Source organism: Haliaeetus albicilla, chromosome 5, assembly GCF_947461875.1.
Source record: "Haliaeetus albicilla chromosome 5, bHalAlb1.1, whole genome shotgun sequence".
Lineage (NCBI taxonomy): Eukaryota > Metazoa > Chordata > Aves > Accipitriformes > Accipitridae > Haliaeetus > Haliaeetus albicilla.
In genome coordinates, this window is record NC_091487.1 from 35357488 (window position 1) to 35376516 (window position 19029).

The following is a 19029-nucleotide window of genomic DNA, read 5'->3' on the forward strand; positions in this document are numbered from 1 at the left end:
CCGGGAGCTGGTCCCCGCTAGGCCTGCACCCCCAGAGTGGAAAATCAGGGCGACGGGCGCCCTGCAGTCATGGTCAGAATTTCACAGTTCGAAATCAGAGAGAGATCCCAGCAACGCTGCAGAGGTCCAGGCCTCAAAACCTGCTCTTTTCACCCACGTCCCAGACGAGGCGCGGGGCCGGCTGTACGGGTCTGAGGGTGGCGGAGCTGGCTCCCCAGGCAGGAGCCACGTCCGGAGGCCGAGAGGGCGGCCGCGGTCTCTCCCGGCCCCGTGTTTCTGCAGGTGGCTGGTACCTGAGGGAGGGGGGTAGGCGATGGCCGAGCCGACTGCGGCGGGCAGCGGTTTGGGGCCGAATCCCGAGCAGGGCAGCAGGGACAGCCGTGGGGCCAGCAGACAAGCCCCGCCGGGGAGGGGTGAGAGAGCTCGGACGCTCCTCGGCAAGGGCGGAAAGCAAGGGCCGGCATCTCCAGCTACGGGCGGCGCGGTGGCAGGGGGCGGCCCCGCAGCCCCTCCGAGCGGGGGGGGGCAGCCGCCGGCAGACGGGGCGGGGGCAGCCCGGGGCCTCCCGCCGGGGCCTCCCGCCGGGCCCCGGGGCCTGCGGCGGCAGCGGAACGCAGCGGCGGGCGCAGGTTGCGGAGGGCCGGTTTGAGGAGGGCACAGCGCGGCGCGGCGGGCGGCGGCGAGCCGCGGTGCCGGCATGAGGGAGCTGGCGCCCGGCGTGAAGATGGAGTGCGACATCTTGGACGCGCTGGAGGCCTTGGGGTAATCGGGCAGCGGCTCCCTCTTCGCGGGGCGAGGGGCAGAGGGGAGCCCGCCGCCGCCGCGCCGCCCGGCCGTGCGCGCAGCGGGGCCCCTTCGCCGCCGGCGGGAGGCCGGGCCGGAGGCGGAGGGGAGCGGAGCGGGAGCGCGGCGGCGGCGGCCGAGGCGGCGGGGGGCGGCGGAGGGACCGGCCCCGCGTTCCGGCGGGTGGCGGGGGAGGCCCGGCGGCGGCCGGGGCCGGGCCTCCCGCCTCGCCCGGGAGCGGGCGGGGGGCGGCGGGGCAGCAGCTCCGCCGGCGGGTCCGGCTCTGCCGCCGGCCGGGCCGCCCGCCCGGTTCCTTCAGCCCTGCCGGCCTCCCGCGGAGGGCTTCAGATGCAGCTGAGCGGACGCGGTGTGCAATTAGTTTAATTTTCAGTTATCTTACTGCCCGTGCTCCAGGGCAGTGGGTTGTTGCTTGACTGACCACTTGAACTGATACTTCTATTCTTGTCTGGTTAGCATGCATGCAGACATGACACTCTGTTTTCACATACACGTGGGATACGTGAAAATGCTTGCCTCCCGTTTTCTGACAAACCGTTTTGTTTGTAAATTACCACTCTTTGTTTGGTGTGTTTAAAAAACGTCTGAGTTATTCCTCGACAAAAGTAACTTGCAGAGATTAATTTCTTTCTGTCCGGCTTATAGTGAAATGATTTAAAAATGTGTACATTTTATGTTAAACTTGCTTCTTATCACTAATGTTTATCTCTCTGTGCAGTTACACGGGTCCCCTGTTGGAGGAGGAAGCCCTGAACAAAGCAGCAGAAAATGGATTGTCTTCACCAGAATTTTTTGAGCTTTGCGTTTGGTTAGGTTCCCAAATAAAGTCACTTTGTAATATGGAAGAAAGCATCACTTCAACAGATGGTATACGAATGTTAATTTATTAAAGCAATTTAGTATTTGTTCAGTAGATTTAGGCCCATGTTGTTCAGCTAGTAGTGAAATTATAGTGTTGAAGTTCAGAAGGTAGCTGAAAAGTAGCCAAACTGAGGCTGATATTTGCATGTATGCAACTCTTGAATCTTTCAAAGGGGAAAAAAAAAAGGTGCTTTGGGGTTTTTTTTAGATCTGCATAAATATGAAAAGTACATTCATACATCGTATAAGTGGTTGTTATATGTAATCATATTTTGATGGCTTAAATTACAGTGCCTGGTATTTTCAGGTGGTTGGTCCAGTGCAGTGTTCCATTCAGCACTGTCTGTAGATACAGAAGTTGCTTGTTAGCGCTAACTGGATCTTTCTGTTGAGTGCTGGAACTTGGATGAGATTTTATATTGCTTATGTTTTCACAAAAAAGTAGTGAAACTAAAAACAACGATTGAAAATAATGGGCTTATGACTCCTGTAACTTGTTTATCAGAAGGTTAGTTGCATTGATACACTGTTTTGTGACATAAGCTGTTCACTTCCTTGTGATGTTCATCTGCATTCATGTCTTCAAAGACTGCTGTAGCATCACTTTCTCGTTCAACGCATGAGTACAATATTGCTGTAGCTATTAAAAGGCTTGTCTGCTTGTATGTAGGACTTTGAGAACAAAGAAAGTGTTACTAGGGTAGTAGGTGGTAAATCTTCGGGCTATTGAAACCTGCAATTTAAATGTATAAGTTAAGAAAATTAGATTACAGTTTGATGTTTCTGTTAAAAGCCATTAGCTTTGTATTTATTTATTCCCATAGGTGATAAAGATATAGAGAGTTTACAGCTTGAGATTAGTGGCTTTCTGAGAGAAATGGCTTGTCCGTATTCTTCACTTATATCTGGAGACATCAAGGACAGATTAAGAGAGAAAGAAGATTGTCTTAAACTCCTCTGTAAGTTATAACCATTTTTCCCATTTATAATACAGTATTTTATGTGCATGCTCTATCGTTATGTACAATTTACATTAAATATTTCTTTATGTGTATTTAAGTATATGTGTACAGTCATTACAACCTAGCTAAGCATGCATCAGATCACTTTTGCAGAAGTGGGAAATAGAAAACTATGAAAAAACTATTTTAGTAGAAACTAAAATTACTTTGTGAAGTATGATTCAACCTGCTGAAGCCTCCTGATCCCTCTCTTGATCCAGTTCCAGCTCAGCTGAAACCGAGACCTTGCTTCCCGTGTTTCTGAGAGGTTTCTGGGAAGCTTAAAAGAAAATGCTACATGATTTGAAAGTGCTGAAAGCAGGATTGAGAGAAGCAAAGTCTAGGTTTAAGCTGGACTTGGACAAAGGAGTAGCAGCAGGAACCAGTGTGATAATACGAAACTAGCCAAGGAAGTAGGGGTCCGGTGGTAGAAGTGGGTTAAGCAGTTAAATATGATGTGTAGACTGACGATAGGAAGTCAGGTGAGAGTTAGTTCAGATAAAGAATGGGAAACTGCTACTGACCTGTCCAGGAGAGAACTGAGAAAGAGTCTCCCTTTTATCATGGTCGTGTTATAAATGTATATATTGTATTTGTATATGAGAATGTGGATGCAGAAATATTCAAGTATCTCTAAATCTGCCATTATGACACTTTTCTCTCTAGTATTTCTAAGTACAGAACTTCAGGCTTTAAAGATACTGCACAGCAAGCAAATTAAAGGCTCTCATTTGGAAAAGCACAATGAAATTTATCAGGAAGTGCAAGCTATTTGCGATGCACTCGGCCTGCCAAACTCCTCATCTTCTGATATTCCTCCCTTGTTAACCAATGTGGAACAAAAGGTATGGGCTTTCATGTGTTCTCTCTATTGTTAAACTGCAAGCATTATCTCTGTCAGCATTTATCTTAGAGTTAAGGGCCCAACAGTCTAATTCATAAAAGCCCTATCTGACAAGTGCGAAGGCATTTTTATTATGAAAGCCAGCTTAGTGTTTAAGTTAAACTGTTTTTGTTATGAGGTGAAGTATTTCAGCATTTCCCTGAGAATGCAGTGTATCTGATGAGGCATACTTTGCCATGCAAATTTAAGGTACGAGTTGAAGTAACATGGTTTTCCTGTTACCCATTCAAATGTGCTGCAGCAAGCAGAAGACTTTGGGTAATAACTGATTGTGCATTTATGTACTTGTAGTCATTTCTGGCATCTATTTAAATTTAATATCCAAAACTTAATTTTTTGCTTTTTAATTTATGACTTAATTGCAAGTATTGATTTGTTAGTGCCATTTCCTTAGTTACAGAAGAGGATGAAAATGCCTGAATTACCAATAGCCAGTGAATAAGTCAACTTAAACCTTATTCAACAGGATAGTTCTTTCAGTTGTGTCCCACCACTTTCTAACTCATTTCACTGATGTGATCCTTAATCTGACTTTCTCACTGCAGAATATAAATAGGCTCTTGGAGTGGAATTTATCTTTTCTGTCAGGCAGCTAAAAGTTGTGCTCTTTATTTCTCCCTAGTATTTGGGGAGAGAGTGGGTGACTGATCCCCTTTAAGAACTATGGGAGATACATGGAATGAATCTCTCTCTGTTGCTGAGTCTGAGTTTATACATGATTATGCTTCTTTTTTCCTTCTTCCTTCTCTTATTCTCATTGGCCAGTGGGCAGTTGAACATTTTGAGGGTTTGGGGAGAGGACCTGTTACTTGCATGATTTTTCTTAGATCTGTACATCTTTAGTGTGACAAGATGAAACCTCTAATAAATTCATTTATAAAAAGCAGCATCCAGGTGATGGTGAAAATGCCTATTCCTGTACTATTAACTGTGCTTGATCTGTTTAGTTCTAACAAAATCTTTATATCCAGTCTTTCCATTAAATATTTTTGGAAGGATGAAGAAACAATTCTAGCACTGTTTTCTGAGGATTAAAATGTCAGAGTTCCAGCTAATAACTGATTGATTGAAACTTGCCGAGTACTGTTGATCACCCTCCGTGTGTGTTAGCTGTGTTTACACCCATGTGGGTTTGTAGGCTGTAGCCATGGGCAGTGGCCTTCCTTGCAGACTTCCTTGCTTCACTTCTTGGGTACAAATTTAGTTTCATCCCATATTAAAGGGGTAGGACTGTAGTTTGGCAATTGCAGGACAGCAAGACCAGAGCTGGTGGGCCAGTTCCTTCACACGCACATAGAGTCTAGAAAGTTTTCTCTGAATTACTAGACTCCTGGTACCTGCCACCTTTTGGAAAGTCCAAGGTTTCCTTTCAGATAGAATCACAGGCTTCCTAAGTACTAAAATGAACAGAATCTTCAAGGCGTGTTGCCTTTTTTAATTTTTTTTTTTTTTTTTAATAATACTGCCTGGGCTGTTTTGTGATGGTTTTCAGGTCTGTCAATTGCACAATGGTTACACCACTTATACTTGCTTCAGTACATATGAACTAGTTCATTCATCTTCTGTGACTCCAAATTAATAGTGTAATTTGTTCTCTGCATGTTTCATCCCTTACAAAAAAAGGATTTTTTTTTTCCTACCTGCCAGGAGATTTTGTAGAATTTCTACTATATGCTTCCTTGTCCTTCATCCCTTACTTTAATATAGGACAGGTTCAGAGTTATTTTGATACAGTACAAAGTTAGACACCTACATCTGTAGATGTAGCTGCGTTGGAACGGTGATACCACCAACTGGAATTCATGGGCTTTGTAGTGCCATTTGTAACTTTTTTTTAGATTCTCACAAAAACTCACTTGAAATGATCAATTTCTTTTTCCAGATACTTTGTTGTTTCTGATTTACTTAGGTTCTGTGTAAAATTGCACTGTTGATTTTTAGTATTACACTATATAATTTGTAATAGAAACTTACATACCAATCTAGTATTTTTATTGAATTTGCAAATGTATCTACAGCATTTCAACATGTCTACTCTTTGTCTCTGTCTAGCATCTTCAGCATTGTCAGTAGCTGTGGGAATAGTTCTGAGAATAGTTTGGCTGTGCAGCAGCAATCTACCAAAGGGACAGATCACACATTGTATTTTGGTATGGAATGTTAGAACATTGATTGTTTTTAATAGTTTTTCAGTTTATTTAGAAGACTAGTATAAAATCAGGATTGCTTTCTTCATTCAAACTATGAGTTTTATAGTAGCTCAAACTTTGAATATGCAATCGTAGAAAATACCTTTTAAATTTGCATTTCCTGTAATAAATTGGGATAGTGGTTATCAACATACATAGAAAATTTGAGAGATGAATTGACAGTATTACAGCCTCCTACCACTAAATATATTTTATTTGACTGTATAGCACTGAAAAACTAACAGTAATTTTTTGGTTTTTTAAGATGCTGTTCCCTTGTAAAGTTACAAAGGGTAACTCTGGGAGGCATTCTGAAATTTAGTACCAAAACCCCCATAAATTCTAAATTAACATTGATGAAAGATTCAGAAAAGTTTATGCCAGTGTTGTGCCTTGTAACTCATCCTCACATCTGGCTTTTTTCCAGTCAAGATAGTGTACATTTCAAGCCTAATTACAAAGTGACATTCTAATACTGTTTATTTGAAAGACTTCTTAATATGATATTATTTGAAAGACTTCTAAATTTTTTTTTGCCCACACTATTTGTTTTCTAATATGTGAAAAATAGTCCACTAATAGTCGAGAATGAAAAGAAACTATAAAGGGTTACCAAAGAAATTAAATCAAAACTAAGCTAAAATAACATTTAAGTGAAATATGAGAAGAATATCTTTAAAAATATTTGGGAATACTTCCTAGAATTTATTAATATTCAAGTTAATGTGTTGCTTTTAACTGTTAGTGTTTAACAGTTTTACAGACATAATGGTGCCTGTACATAAAGTATCAATGTAGTTGCAGGGAACAAGACGAAAAGAGTTGTCCTGTTCACCAGATGTAAAGGTCAAACAAAAATGTCTTTAAAGTTAGATAAATATTGAAATTAAAATGATCTGCAGGTAAACGGAAGAGAGGCAGAGGATGGGTTAAAAATATTTTGTGCTTAAGGTTTTAGGTGATCTTTCTGCAGTTGTGCAGTATACCTTATGACTAATTAAGACAATGTTCTTTCCTTAAAGTGTGATAGTTTAACTTAAATTAATAAAATAACACCTCTCTCCAGGTCAGGTTTTTTTCAAAATTTTAGAAACCCTGGAGCTGCAGGCATATATGATGTTTATCTGTGCAAATGGTGTTAAACATAAAAATCATTGCTCTATTTTGACAGAGGGTAAAGATAATTCATAAATACATGGAACATGGTAGTGAAATGTGAGCTAAATTATTTTTTAAGGAGTATAGACTTAGAAAACAGATGAGAAATGTCATGTTCAATACATAAAGATATGCTTTATTTGGTAACAGTAGAATAACTGTATATTTTTATACAACAGATTTTGAAGTCAATATTTTTGTCTCAAACAAATCCAATAACTGCTTTGTTTTTAAACTATTTTTAGAGTGTGTGAAGCAATCCCATAAATATTTAATGTTACCAAGGTCATTTATTACACAGTATGTCGAATAGTCAAATATATTCATCTCCATTTAGCTTTTAATTGGTTTGGTTTTTGCAGCTGAGTGTGTGAGAACTCTAGGATGATTCGGCTGTTACAATTTGTTTTACATTTCTATGAGTATGTTTTCACTGCTGTTTTATCTGGGCACTGCTTTTGGTATTGTTCCCACTTACACATACAGACTTCTTTCTGGGTTTTGGTGGCGGTGGTGGGTTTTTTAAATTCCTGCTTATCCTTCTTAATCTAGGCCAACTGTCATGTTTAGGAATGTGGGTTATAGCATAGATTCTCACATCAGTTGTATTCTTGTCTTCTGGCAGACAGGTGTGTGTTAAAGCTCTTGTGCTCATAGCCCTGTCATCAGTCAAGGTTGGATGATGTATTCTGCAACTGTAAGGCAGCTAAGCTAATTTCACCATTATAGTTGTAGGATATGCCCTCAGAGTCCTGCTGATGGGAGTGAGGGAGTAAAGTAGAGATTCAGTAATCTGGGTATGACTTTACAGGGTGTCACAAACATGAACATAGACCAGTTCATCAGTGAAAAGATTTCTTCTTAAATGTCACTTGGTTAATAAACCTGTCACTGGATAAAATTCCATAGATATTCTCTTTAACTTGGAAAGAAAAGGTTGCAGTAATCTGGGGGCAGTTTCCCAGTCAATAAAGGATTGTTTCATTTAGCTGCTTTTGTTTCTTCTAGTTCTGATTTTCATTGATTCTCTTCCTTAACTGTTCTCTCTAAACTTCCTTTCATTTTTCAGTTTATGGATATCAGGAGCATGCAGTGCTGGGTTAGGTCTTTTAATTGTGATCAACTTGTGATGGCAGAATGTATGGCTTTTTTATGTGGAGCCCAGTGTTGTATTTACCTCTTGGCTGCCCTTGCAGCCACAAACTTGGAATAATTCTAATCTCTAGATAGTGCTCAGCACCACTGGTTTCCAGATTTTCTTTCACTCTATAGCTTTAAATCACATTGAGGATTTGTTTTGATTTTGTTGTGTTGTTTTTTTTCCAGCAGCCAGTCTCATTTTGATAGACTCTCTTCCTTTCAGCTCATTAGAACCTTTGAGGTTATATTTCTGACCTTAATGGTATATGGATAGACACCTTTTGCCTAATAGAATTTGTAATTAATCTGCTGTTTATTCCTTCTTTTATACTAATTACTGATTTCTTCATCTCTTGCTGTCATGCTGATGTTATTATGTTGTTGATTATTAACTTTAGTTTTTGATTCTTCAGACATTTATTTAAATTCAAGCATAGTTTGTGCTTAGGTACATTTGAATTTTGAAGTAGATTATGAGAGGCATCATGTACATGCCTCACTAAAACCAAAACAAGTTAGCTACATTTAGAAGACAGACACATCAGACAACCCTGGAGGGCTTTTTGTAAAGAAAATAAAGGTTGCAAAGGAGCAAGAAGTAGCAGAGAAGAGGAGTGTAGGGATCAGTAGGGTACATGAAACTGAACTTCACCCCTTATTGTAACCTCTTTTTTGATATGGATGGAGTATAATAGCAGGGAATATTACAGTAACTAGATGGCCACTTTTCAGATACTACTAGGCTGTCATTTCTGCTGGAGTCAAAACACTGTTTTCCCATAATTTGCTAACTGCACAGTATTTTTTACTTCAGACTTTTTGTGGGGGTATTATGTTTTTAACTTGCCACAGCGCTGCCCAAAGGTGATGTAAAAAGAACAAAATACGCACCTTGGTTTTCAGACAACATTTGAGATCAGATTCTTTCCTTGATATATGCAAAAAAAAGGAAAAGGAGGTAATTACGAAAACCCTGAAATGTGAGAGTTGATTTATCAAGTATCCTTTTCAAGTAGCTTTCTTTAATCAATTAACTAGCTGCTCTAGAATTTGATTTCTGTCTCCTAGAGTTTTTTTCATAGTGATCACTGGAAATGATATTTCTATAACATGTAGAGCTCAGAACTCTGACAAGATGAACTAACATAATACTGGAAGAGCGAGCTTTGAACCCTACCTTTATGATAAATGTAATGTAAATCCCTGTGTGCCTACATGAAGTCTTACAATCCTTGCAAATGTATCTAATGGCTGTCCTCAGCTCCAGGTTTTACTGTAGATCATGCACTACCTCAGTCCTTCCTTGTGATATGTAAAAGAAAATGAACTCTAGTTTTAGTCTTGTTTGACTTGGTTCCCCATAATTATTTACAAAAGCAAATTAAGATGTAGTTCTTCTCCCCATCAGACTGTATGCAAAACTTGGCAGGAACAATAATATGCATGCAGTCTACTCCAGCTGAAAAATCAGTTGGCTGGATAGTTATGTACAAGTGTTGTGCACATTCATGATAACGGTTTTAGAAGAGCTGTGCCAAAGGAAGTTCCTTCAAGGAGAGGAGGTAGAGGTTTCTTGTAATGAGAGAGGAGAATGCAGTGGAGTCTGGAAGGCAGAAAGAGAGAGCATACTTCATTCCTGATTATTGAGGGCAAAAACTAATGGAAGAAGTATGAGCAAGGCTGATTTGGAGTGAATGCAGACTCACATAAGTTTGGAGTATTAAACGTAATGTTAAATGGAACCAATCATAAGATTAGAAGAAAATTAGTGAGACAGAATGACCGCATACCTATTGCATCTCCTGCCTTTCTCACTAGCACCCATCACCAGATTTTTGTAGACAAGTCTAGCATTTGGTAACAGAACTCCTAGCTTCCAGTTGTTACATTTCCTTAGTTGTAGTTACAACACTTAATAATAAGTACAGTGAGTAGTTTAACTAGTCCTACTGCCTATAAGCACTTGATAAATTTGCCATATAGATATTGTTCTATTATAACTGGGAGGAGAAGTGGTGTGCCATAAAATATTTCTGTATAGAGGTCGGTCATGTAGTGAAAGTATTCAGGAAATCTTTTTGTAACAGATAATAAGCCAGAAGATGCGTATCTATTTTTATGAGTCTGCCAAAACAAATGTGCTATATTTGATCTTACGAGTAGCAAATAGTGATGGCAGCAAATTGTGCTGAAATAAATGTAAATATCACTTGTGTTCTGAGAAGTCTGTGTTTCGTTTCAGATAAAGGACATTCTCTCAAAAGTTCAGAATAACCATGTGGGGAAATCACTGCTAACAAAACCTCTGAATTCTGACCAAGTGGTAAAAAAACCCTCTCCATTTCTTTTCTGTATTTAACAGGATGGTCAAATTAATGCATACGGCTTCATCTAACTACTCTATTGTTAAATATTAACACTAAAATTCTATTGCTAAATATTAACAATGCTAACCAGATACTTCTAGAATTATATTGTAAAACAGACTTTGTGTTGATTCATCCATTTACTAACTTTCAAAATATTTTTAATATACATACTACTGTAGCACTACACAGATGCACCCCTAATTGTATGTAGTTTATAGTGGGCACCTGCAGATAGACATCTTAGTTGCTGAATGGGGTTAACTTTAAATTGACTTCTATAACTTTATAGATTTGAATGTTTGGCTTTTTTATTGTAACACTCCAGGAAAGATTGGAAAAAATTAATGATGCTCTTCGCAGTGAGTACGAATGTCGTCGACGTATGTTAATGAAGAGGCTAGATGTGACAGTACAGTCTTTTGGCTGGTCTGATAGAGCAAAGGTAAGCTTGCTGTATTTTTTGCTTCCTGTAGGTGGGAGTCTGCTACAATTCTCCAGGTCTTTGTACCGAATATACATACCATGTAAATACACTTCCATTACTGTTGTCTTTTTTCCAACCAATTTCTCATCCTGTGTTGTAACATCCAAGTCCTAGATATTGAGGAGGGGGAAGGATTAGATGGCACAGTCCATCCTTTGTGACTGTTCATAGCTTTTACAGTTATAAATTCTAGCATCCTCTGTTGGGGTTTCTCAATTTAATAAGTTCACATCTCCCCTTTTTCTTTCCTATACCCACACCCCCCTGATCCAGTAAACTAGGAGGGAACCTCAGCATTTCTCATGCAGATGCCAGAGGAAGACAAACACTGGGCCTTAACGTAGATTGGGTGCAAAGAGTGACTGCCCATAAAGTCAGTGAGATTACAGTGACTGCTACCTATCTTGGATTCAAAGTTACTGAATAAACAGATGAACGGTTGAACAGGTTATTTGAATAGCAGCTTGTATGAGAAAAGCACACAATTACTTGTAATCCTTCAAGTGACTAAAAATTCAAAACCACTCCTGGATTTTCTCTGCTGGTATCATTGTAAATGTGATCGTTTCATTTGTACTCTTTCCTAGCTGTATGTTAAAAAATAGTCATAATCAGTCTGATATTTCTGAGCTAGAAATATATATTGTTTCTATCCAAGAGAGTAGCGAGATAAGATACAAAAAGTTTGTAATTTGATGAATATACATGTGTACTAGCTGGAGGCAGATGGTTTTGCTCATGAACTACAAGATCAACTTCACTTCCAAAGGTTTGCGTAGAAAGCTTAAGATGGATAAGTCTTAAAACTTTGAAAGCTTGCTGAAAGTATGGATTGTTACAAGTCTTTCTGGTGTCACAATTTGTCCTTGACACATGCAGACAGAATCGGTTTTGTGAAGCGCAAGTATCACTGGAAAACGTGAGTCTGGATGCTGCTGTGCTGCTTTGGAATGGCTCACTATTTAATTTCTGTAGGGGTTGTGAATGCTTTTATGCTGCAAGAAAGGAAAAGGAGAAGGCATTTAGCTCACAGAAGCCAGGAGATGTCCCTATGTGTATAACTTCCTGATAGCTGTACCAATAAAGCTACATATTTTCAAATTTAAAGTATGCTTCTAAAATGTAGTTGATGTTAACTGATGACTAACTGAAACAGACTAAAATTTTAAGTCACTTGGTATTATTCCATTCAAACAACATGAAAAACAATGAATGCACTTTCACAATAGAATAAAGAGATTTTTAATGATGATGAAGTAGTAAGATGGTACTTATAAAGACTGTTGATGTGAAATAGTATGTAGTTACAGAAATAACAAGGTTACATGTTAATTCAAAATTATGTATGATTTTTAATCTTTTTTTCCTTATTTCTCTTGTAGTAATATTTGTTTATAATATATTCTCTCTATATATAATATATTCTCTAAGAAGGTTTTGGGGATTGAAAATGTTTTGGCATTGATATAATTTAGATTTTAATTTTTTTTTTTTAAGCCAAGAGGCAAATTGTTGTCCTATTTTATTTATTTGTTAGCTTGCCTTTTTTTCCCACCATTAAATAGGTATTGATACCTTTTTCTGCTTTTGGTGGTGTGGTATTTTTTGTGGTTTGTTTTTGTTGGTTATTCTTTTTTTAACTTGTTCAGTCCCCGAGAGGGGTAAGTTTGCAGACTGAAATGGATCCATAAATGGTGTAGTAATTGCCTAGCAAAACAATCATGTAAAGGAACAGCACCTGATGTCTGGTCCATCCAAGATCAAATTTTTTTTTTACTCTGAAGATCATTCTGGATGTTCCCAGAAAGTGTATTTATTTTTCTTTTTTGTTAAACAAATGAAACATCAAACTGTGTTTGGAAAAAAATCTTATTTTCTCTCCTTCTCAGTCTCACTTTTTCATGGCTTGCACAAGTGTTTTGCTGCATTGATGCATTTTAATTTTTTTTCCACAAATTGACCTTACTTTGAAGCTGTTCCGTTTTCACCACATTTAGAAGTGATCTATTGAATATGGCTATGTAAAACTCTTGAGAGAGCAGTTTGGACTCTTAAATTTTAGGTTTTAGATATGTTGGAAAACATCAAAGAATCTGTTTGATGCCAATGGATAAGAGAGTTTCTTTTGTAACGGTGCTAAGTTTCAGCATCAATTGTACAAAAAATGCTGCTGATTATGTTCAATAGCTCCATCAATTTGAAGACAACTGGCACTATATTTTGTAAGATAACCCAGATGTTCAGACATTACACCCTGTGTTCAAGCTGAAACTTACTGAGACCAATACATGGTTTACAGTAAGTGTGTGTGTGTGTTTTATGCCTAGCAATTAAGTTGTGTTTGATTTTATCATTTAGGTAAAAACAGATGACATAGCACGAATCTATCAGCCGAAGCGCTATGCATTATCTCCAAAGTCAACTATTACATTAGCTCACCTTCTCGCTGCTCGAGAAGATTTATCAAAGATCATAAGAACAAGTAGTGGATCAACACGGGAAAATACAGTCTGTGCGATCAATAAGGTATACTTTTTCTTTCTGGGATGTGATAAAAGGACAGGGGAGTTTACAGACCTATCAAAAGTAATTCCAGAATTATACTCTTTTTCTTAATACTTTCATTTCTTTTTGCAAAATACTTGGTGCTTCAAGAAAGGAAAGTTTGCAGCATTCCAGTAAACATTGCAGCAGCTTCATTATACAGTCATGCAACAGGATGAAACAGCAGTCTAGATGAGAAGGAAAAGTGGTGGGGGGTGTATGTGTGTGTATGCGTGCACACACACGTGTGTGTAAATGACCTCGAGTTCAGTGGAACTGCACACGTCAAGTTAAGGATACATGTAAGTCTTTCTGGTGTCAGTTCCTGGGCTACCTCTTGCCAGGATTACGTTGTTCAGTTTGTAAACTAGCATCTTTAGTTTATCAGTATATTAAAATCACAAAAGTTTCTGTGGAAGTGTCATTTTGCTGCAAAGTAAAATTACTTTGTTTGGCTACAGTAATCAATATTGTACTGCTTTCTTGTGTATGATAAAAGCTGAAGCTTGGAAGTAGTGAAGTTAGTTTCACCATTCAAATGGTGACTTAAGCCTGGCTTTATTAATCCTTTATTTACAGATTTTTAAAAAGTTTTGTGCATCATTTAGATACCCTTTAATGTGTTTTGATCCCAAAGATTATGAAATTTCTTAATTATTGTAGGATCTCAGAGAAAGTTGTTTGGTTTTTCTTTTTTTCCTTGAGAGGACTTTAATTGGAGTGCTTGAGACTGACCAGATTATGTTAACATTCATCACACAGAGAGTTTAGGAAATACAAAAACAATGACAAAAAGGCCTATTTGGATACCTCTTTGTTCTTCAACTTGATGTTTTGTGTAACTTTGTCCAGTACAGTCTCCCTTTTTGTACACTGAGCAATATCCACCGAAGTCAAGATCCCTTTTTTTTTTGTTGTTGTTGAAAGTGTTACTGCAGCATGTTATGTATTTTGTCTGTTCCAGCTCTCTACTGAGTGTTAGTAGTTTCTCATCTAAGGCAAAGTGGCGTTCCTTTTAGAGTTGCACGTCAGTTTGCCAGTTTATGTTTTCTGCCAGCTGATTAGGTTTGAAATTTAAGTAGAAGAGCTGCATCTTAAGGAGTCTTTTCTGTATGAATATATATTTATATTTTCATATGTATTATATATGAATCATGGATATTGCTTATCGTAATACTACTGCGTGTGGCTTTCTTCATAAAGATTTCACAAAAGTTAACATGAGCTAGCTAGTTGCAGTTATTTCAATTTTACAGGTGGAAAATGGGATCACTTTCAGAGTTCTGTTGTGTTGTGGCAAGTTACAAGGACAGGAAATAGGGATTCTTCTGTCAAGCTCCACACCCAGGGGACCTTACTTCCTCTAAAGAGCAGGCAGCATGTCTTTGTCCATAGGAGAAGAACCCCGTGTCCCTTCAAGTTATTACTTTTTTTTTTTAAACTAAAAATGACCTATTTTTCTGTATAGGTTCTGATGGGGAGAGTACCTGACCGCGGAGGCAGACCAACAGAGATTGAACCACCTCCTCCCGAAATGCCTCCTTGGCAAAAAAGACAAGAAGGTGGTGGAAGGGGTGGCTGGGGAGGTGGGGGTGGTGGTGGAAGAGGCAACTGGGGGGGTGGAGGGGGTAGAGGAGGAGGAGGAGGAGGTGGGGGTTTTGGAGGTGGGGGTTTCAGAGGTGGTGGAAGAGGTGGAGGTGGCTTCCAAGGTGGCAGGGGAGATTATGGTGGCAGAGGAGATTATGGTGGCAGGGGAGGTTATGGTGGCAGGGGAGGCTATGGTGATCCATATGGTGGAAGAGGAGGGGGGGGATACCGAAGATACTAAAATACTGTAAATATTAACAGAGTAACTGGCAAAATATAGTGGTGGTGTTTACTGGTATCAGGAATTTAGATATGTTAACTTGGGTTTAGGTTAGAATTAAGTATGACCATATGAATCATTGCATTATACCAACTGATGTTGTCATTGAATTCTTTTAGTTAACTGACCAGAACTTTTATACTAAAATGTGATGACTAAAGTTCTTTTTTTTCGTACTGCTCATATGGTGTTTTTTAATATGTCATTTTATTTAAAATAAGCCTCAGAAAACTGAATAAACCCCTTTCTAAACAAACAAAAAATATATTATTTAATGTTCAGGCCTCTCTAATTATTGCATGTTGCATGTCCACTCCTCTGCTCCAAAATGTTGTGTAGAAAAACCAAAATAGGCCTAAGAACCAGATGGAAACACTTTTAAGAGACTCTAGAATGCTGCTTTCAGCCTTTTTCTCTTCATGTAGTTTTCATGTGGGATGTGTAAACGATTTTTAATGTCAGATGTTAAAATCCTTAAGGTTTTGGTCAAAATTGTTCAATTAGGTTTCTTATTCTTCCAGAACTTCACATAAAAGTAACACTCTGAATTAATACTCTACAGAAACTAATAAAAGCAGGTTGTTTTGTGTGTTCATAAATATATCAGAGACTATTTGAAGGTCACAGCATGTACTGTAAACTCAGAATCATGGTAAGTTTTGATAGTGTCTATTTTCATTTTACCTGTTTTCCATTTTATTGGTGTTCCATAAACACATTTTAAGATCAGATTGGGCAAGAAACTTCTGCAGCCATCATGTCTAGTAAGAGTTCATTTATATATTGCTTCTGAATCAGCCTTGAGACATAAAGGTCAAATAAGCTGAGCTTCTTGAGAAAGAACATACCATTTCTCCCCCGCTTGCTCTATGTTTGGGAATAGCCAACTGCTCAGCTAACAAGACATTTCATACAGCAATTGCCCTTCCTCAGTGACTTCTCTCTCTCTTACTCTGGCGAACAATTGGTCTGATAACCTAAAAAAACTGTCTTGATATTGCATGGGTGCCTTCTCCTTCACAGGCAGTGGTAGCCTAGAAGGAGGAGTTAGCTTTCCTACAATTATGGCTGTAAATACATGTAGACGAGCATTAAATTTAGAGCTGTTGAAGACAGTTTCTGTTGTCCAGTGTCTTTTAGATCGCCTCCCCTGCTGTGAGGCCAGAGTACAGAGGTGGAACAGGGAGGTGGTGCCCAAGTATATACTCAAAACAGTATTTTATCAGGGTCAGGCTACTACAGAGAGATTTGGGAAGGCATCTGATAAACCTGGGCATGTCTGTTGGTTGCATAGCACAGAAACCTTGAAGCACTTGGGAGTGTGGAGCTGTAGGCTTAACTGCAGATTGAACTTTAGGATTTGATTTTGATTTTATGTTCCACAGTTACGAGTTCATTCTGCACAGATTCCCTATTGGAGTCCCCATTTGGCATTGCTTTAAAGATGTTATTTTGCCTTCAGGAACACATGCATCATGTCCTGTTTCATAGCAGCTTTATGCATGAATGTAAAGCTCTGTTCAAAATCAAATTACTATCTCTTTCAAAAGCCTGTGTCAGATTTTATTAATTAGCCATCACCAACCTCTTCATTTGAAATTTTAATCCAGATGATAAACTTCAGAAGTTTCTCTCCTGTTACTTCCTCTCTGATCACAGTCTGCTTGAGAATGCTGCTTGTGATGTGATAGATACATCCTTACCCATACCTTAGGGTCCCAGCAGCTGCCTAGCACAAAAGGGCAGGAGTTTTCCTTGCTTGAACACGTTAGCTTCAATGTGAACTCTTGAAATAATGGCTGAACTTCACACAACTGCTAGCAATATAGTTCCTGTGCCATTTTTTTCTATACCCCTTTCTGGTCTAAGCAGTCGTCAGCCTCTGCAGTCATTATGGAGAGACCCTCACAGGTCATGCAGGAGCATAGTACTGGTTTTCTTGCTTTTGAGCTTGGCTTTTGCCTAATGCTCTGGAACAGCTCACAAATTGATGACATACCAAGTGAGACTGCTGGCCTTGGAGGTGAAGTGTTGGGTCAGTAAAGGAATGGAAAGAATAGTTTTTAACAACCAAAGCCTAAATATAAAATTCTGTTTGCCCATCTCAGTGTTATTTTTTGCTACAAGTGATTTCCAAACAGCAGTCAGGCATTTAGCTTCACTGAGGAAATATGCTAGGAAAATCAAATGGCTTATCTACGCATAACGATTTCATCAGTCTTAAGATGTGAAGTTGCACTGGTTTAGTTGAACTGTTGTAACTGTGTATGTGGATGTGCCTTGGTACTTTTATACTTGTCAGTTTACTCTGTTTGTAGCAAGCAGGACAGAGCTGGTTCACTTGATGGTTTACTTCATTTAGAAATGTGCCCACATGTAATTCCAACACTTAAACTATTACAATATCATATTTCACTTATATTTATGTAGACTATGTAAAAGATGGAAATTTAAATAGGTTGGAGATTGTGTTGTTTAATCTGGCCATTTCATTTTTTCTTAATTCAAAAATGTGAAGCCAGTAGTTGAAAACTAAAGTAAGCACCACCACGTTTCATAGAGGTATCCTTTTCTGTCCTCTGTTGTCAGAATGTATGCTTTTACTTTATCAAAAGATGCAATAATACCGTAAAAATAATTGATTTAAACCTCTTCTCAAATTTTCTATGTTTGTCTTGAAAAAAAGTATTTTCAAAAATTCTGTTGTAAGCAAGTAAAAGATTTTTCATATATATGTTTGTGTTTATTCACACTTAGTGAATATCTACCTGAATGTTGTTTTGTTTGATCAAGAATTGAAAAATAGGTTGGGGGTTTTTTTCAGGATTTGAGAGACACTTTTGTTAAGAGCTGTAAACACTAAGGAATAAAGTACTGTATTTGAAGTTATTTGCATCACTTGTGTAGTGTGATTTGGATCCACTATCATATGTTCCTAAGGAAGAATACCTGCTGGTGACTTACAATAGTGATGGAACTTGGTTTTCATTATCATAAAAAGTAACAGATACATTTTGACCAAAATGGAGAAGGCTGTAGATAACAATACAGGAAAATTTCAGCAGACAGGGCATGTCACAAATGTATCCCTGTTACATTGTCTGGGATTACTAAGGAACCTCAGTTAAATTTTATCTTGGTTAAAAAAAAATAAAAAAAAAATTACATAGGTCTATATGATCATTACTTTTGTCTTTAAGGAAACATCCTCCAATTACTTCTGAAGTTTTTGGGTTTTAATTTCTATAATTATGAAGTAAACCACAGTTTGTTTCATATATGCAAGACTGTAGAGCAGATTTGCCCATATAAATAGGAATTGTGTTTTCAGTAGTCTGCATTCCTTGTCTTCTTCCCTCACCTCCCTCAGATGACTGAAGATAACTGAATGAATGTTCATTACCCCATATAAAAACATATTTGAGATAAGGCATTTTGAGGTTTACTACAAGGTAAAGAATAGCAAGTCTTTAGGGTGCTACAGTGCTGCCTGTGTAATAGCCAGCATTAGCAGACACTACAGAAGCCTTGTTTAAACTTGGTTATCATGCTGTGACATCTTTTCAGAATTAGCCTTCTTAACAAAAGTGAGAGACTGTGCTAATGAAGAATTTTTCTTTCTAATGCTTGGAATATGAGTAGCAAAACCATGTCTGTACTTGGACTGTGTCAACCACTAAAATACTGAAAGAATAATCTGCAAATACCTAG

At 38.6% G+C, this 19029-nt stretch overlaps 1 protein-coding gene across 1 annotated transcript; it reads left to right on the top strand.

Annotated features, from left to right (window-relative positions):
- The first annotated feature begins 539 nt into the window (after positions 1 to 539).
- FAM98B (family with sequence similarity 98 member B) lies at positions 540 to 18207 on the top strand. Its single transcript, XM_069784100.1, has 8 exons — positions 540 to 762; positions 1520 to 1668; positions 2487 to 2621; positions 3330 to 3508; positions 10297 to 10377; positions 10749 to 10865; positions 13266 to 13433; positions 14920 to 18207. Exons 1-8 carry the CDS (start codon positions 698 to 700, stop codon positions 15277 to 15279), a joined length of 1254 nt encoding a protein of 417 aa, XP_069640201.1. The 5' UTR covers positions 540 to 697; the 3' UTR covers positions 15280 to 18207.
- Positions 18208 to 19029: the final 822 nt, after the last annotated feature.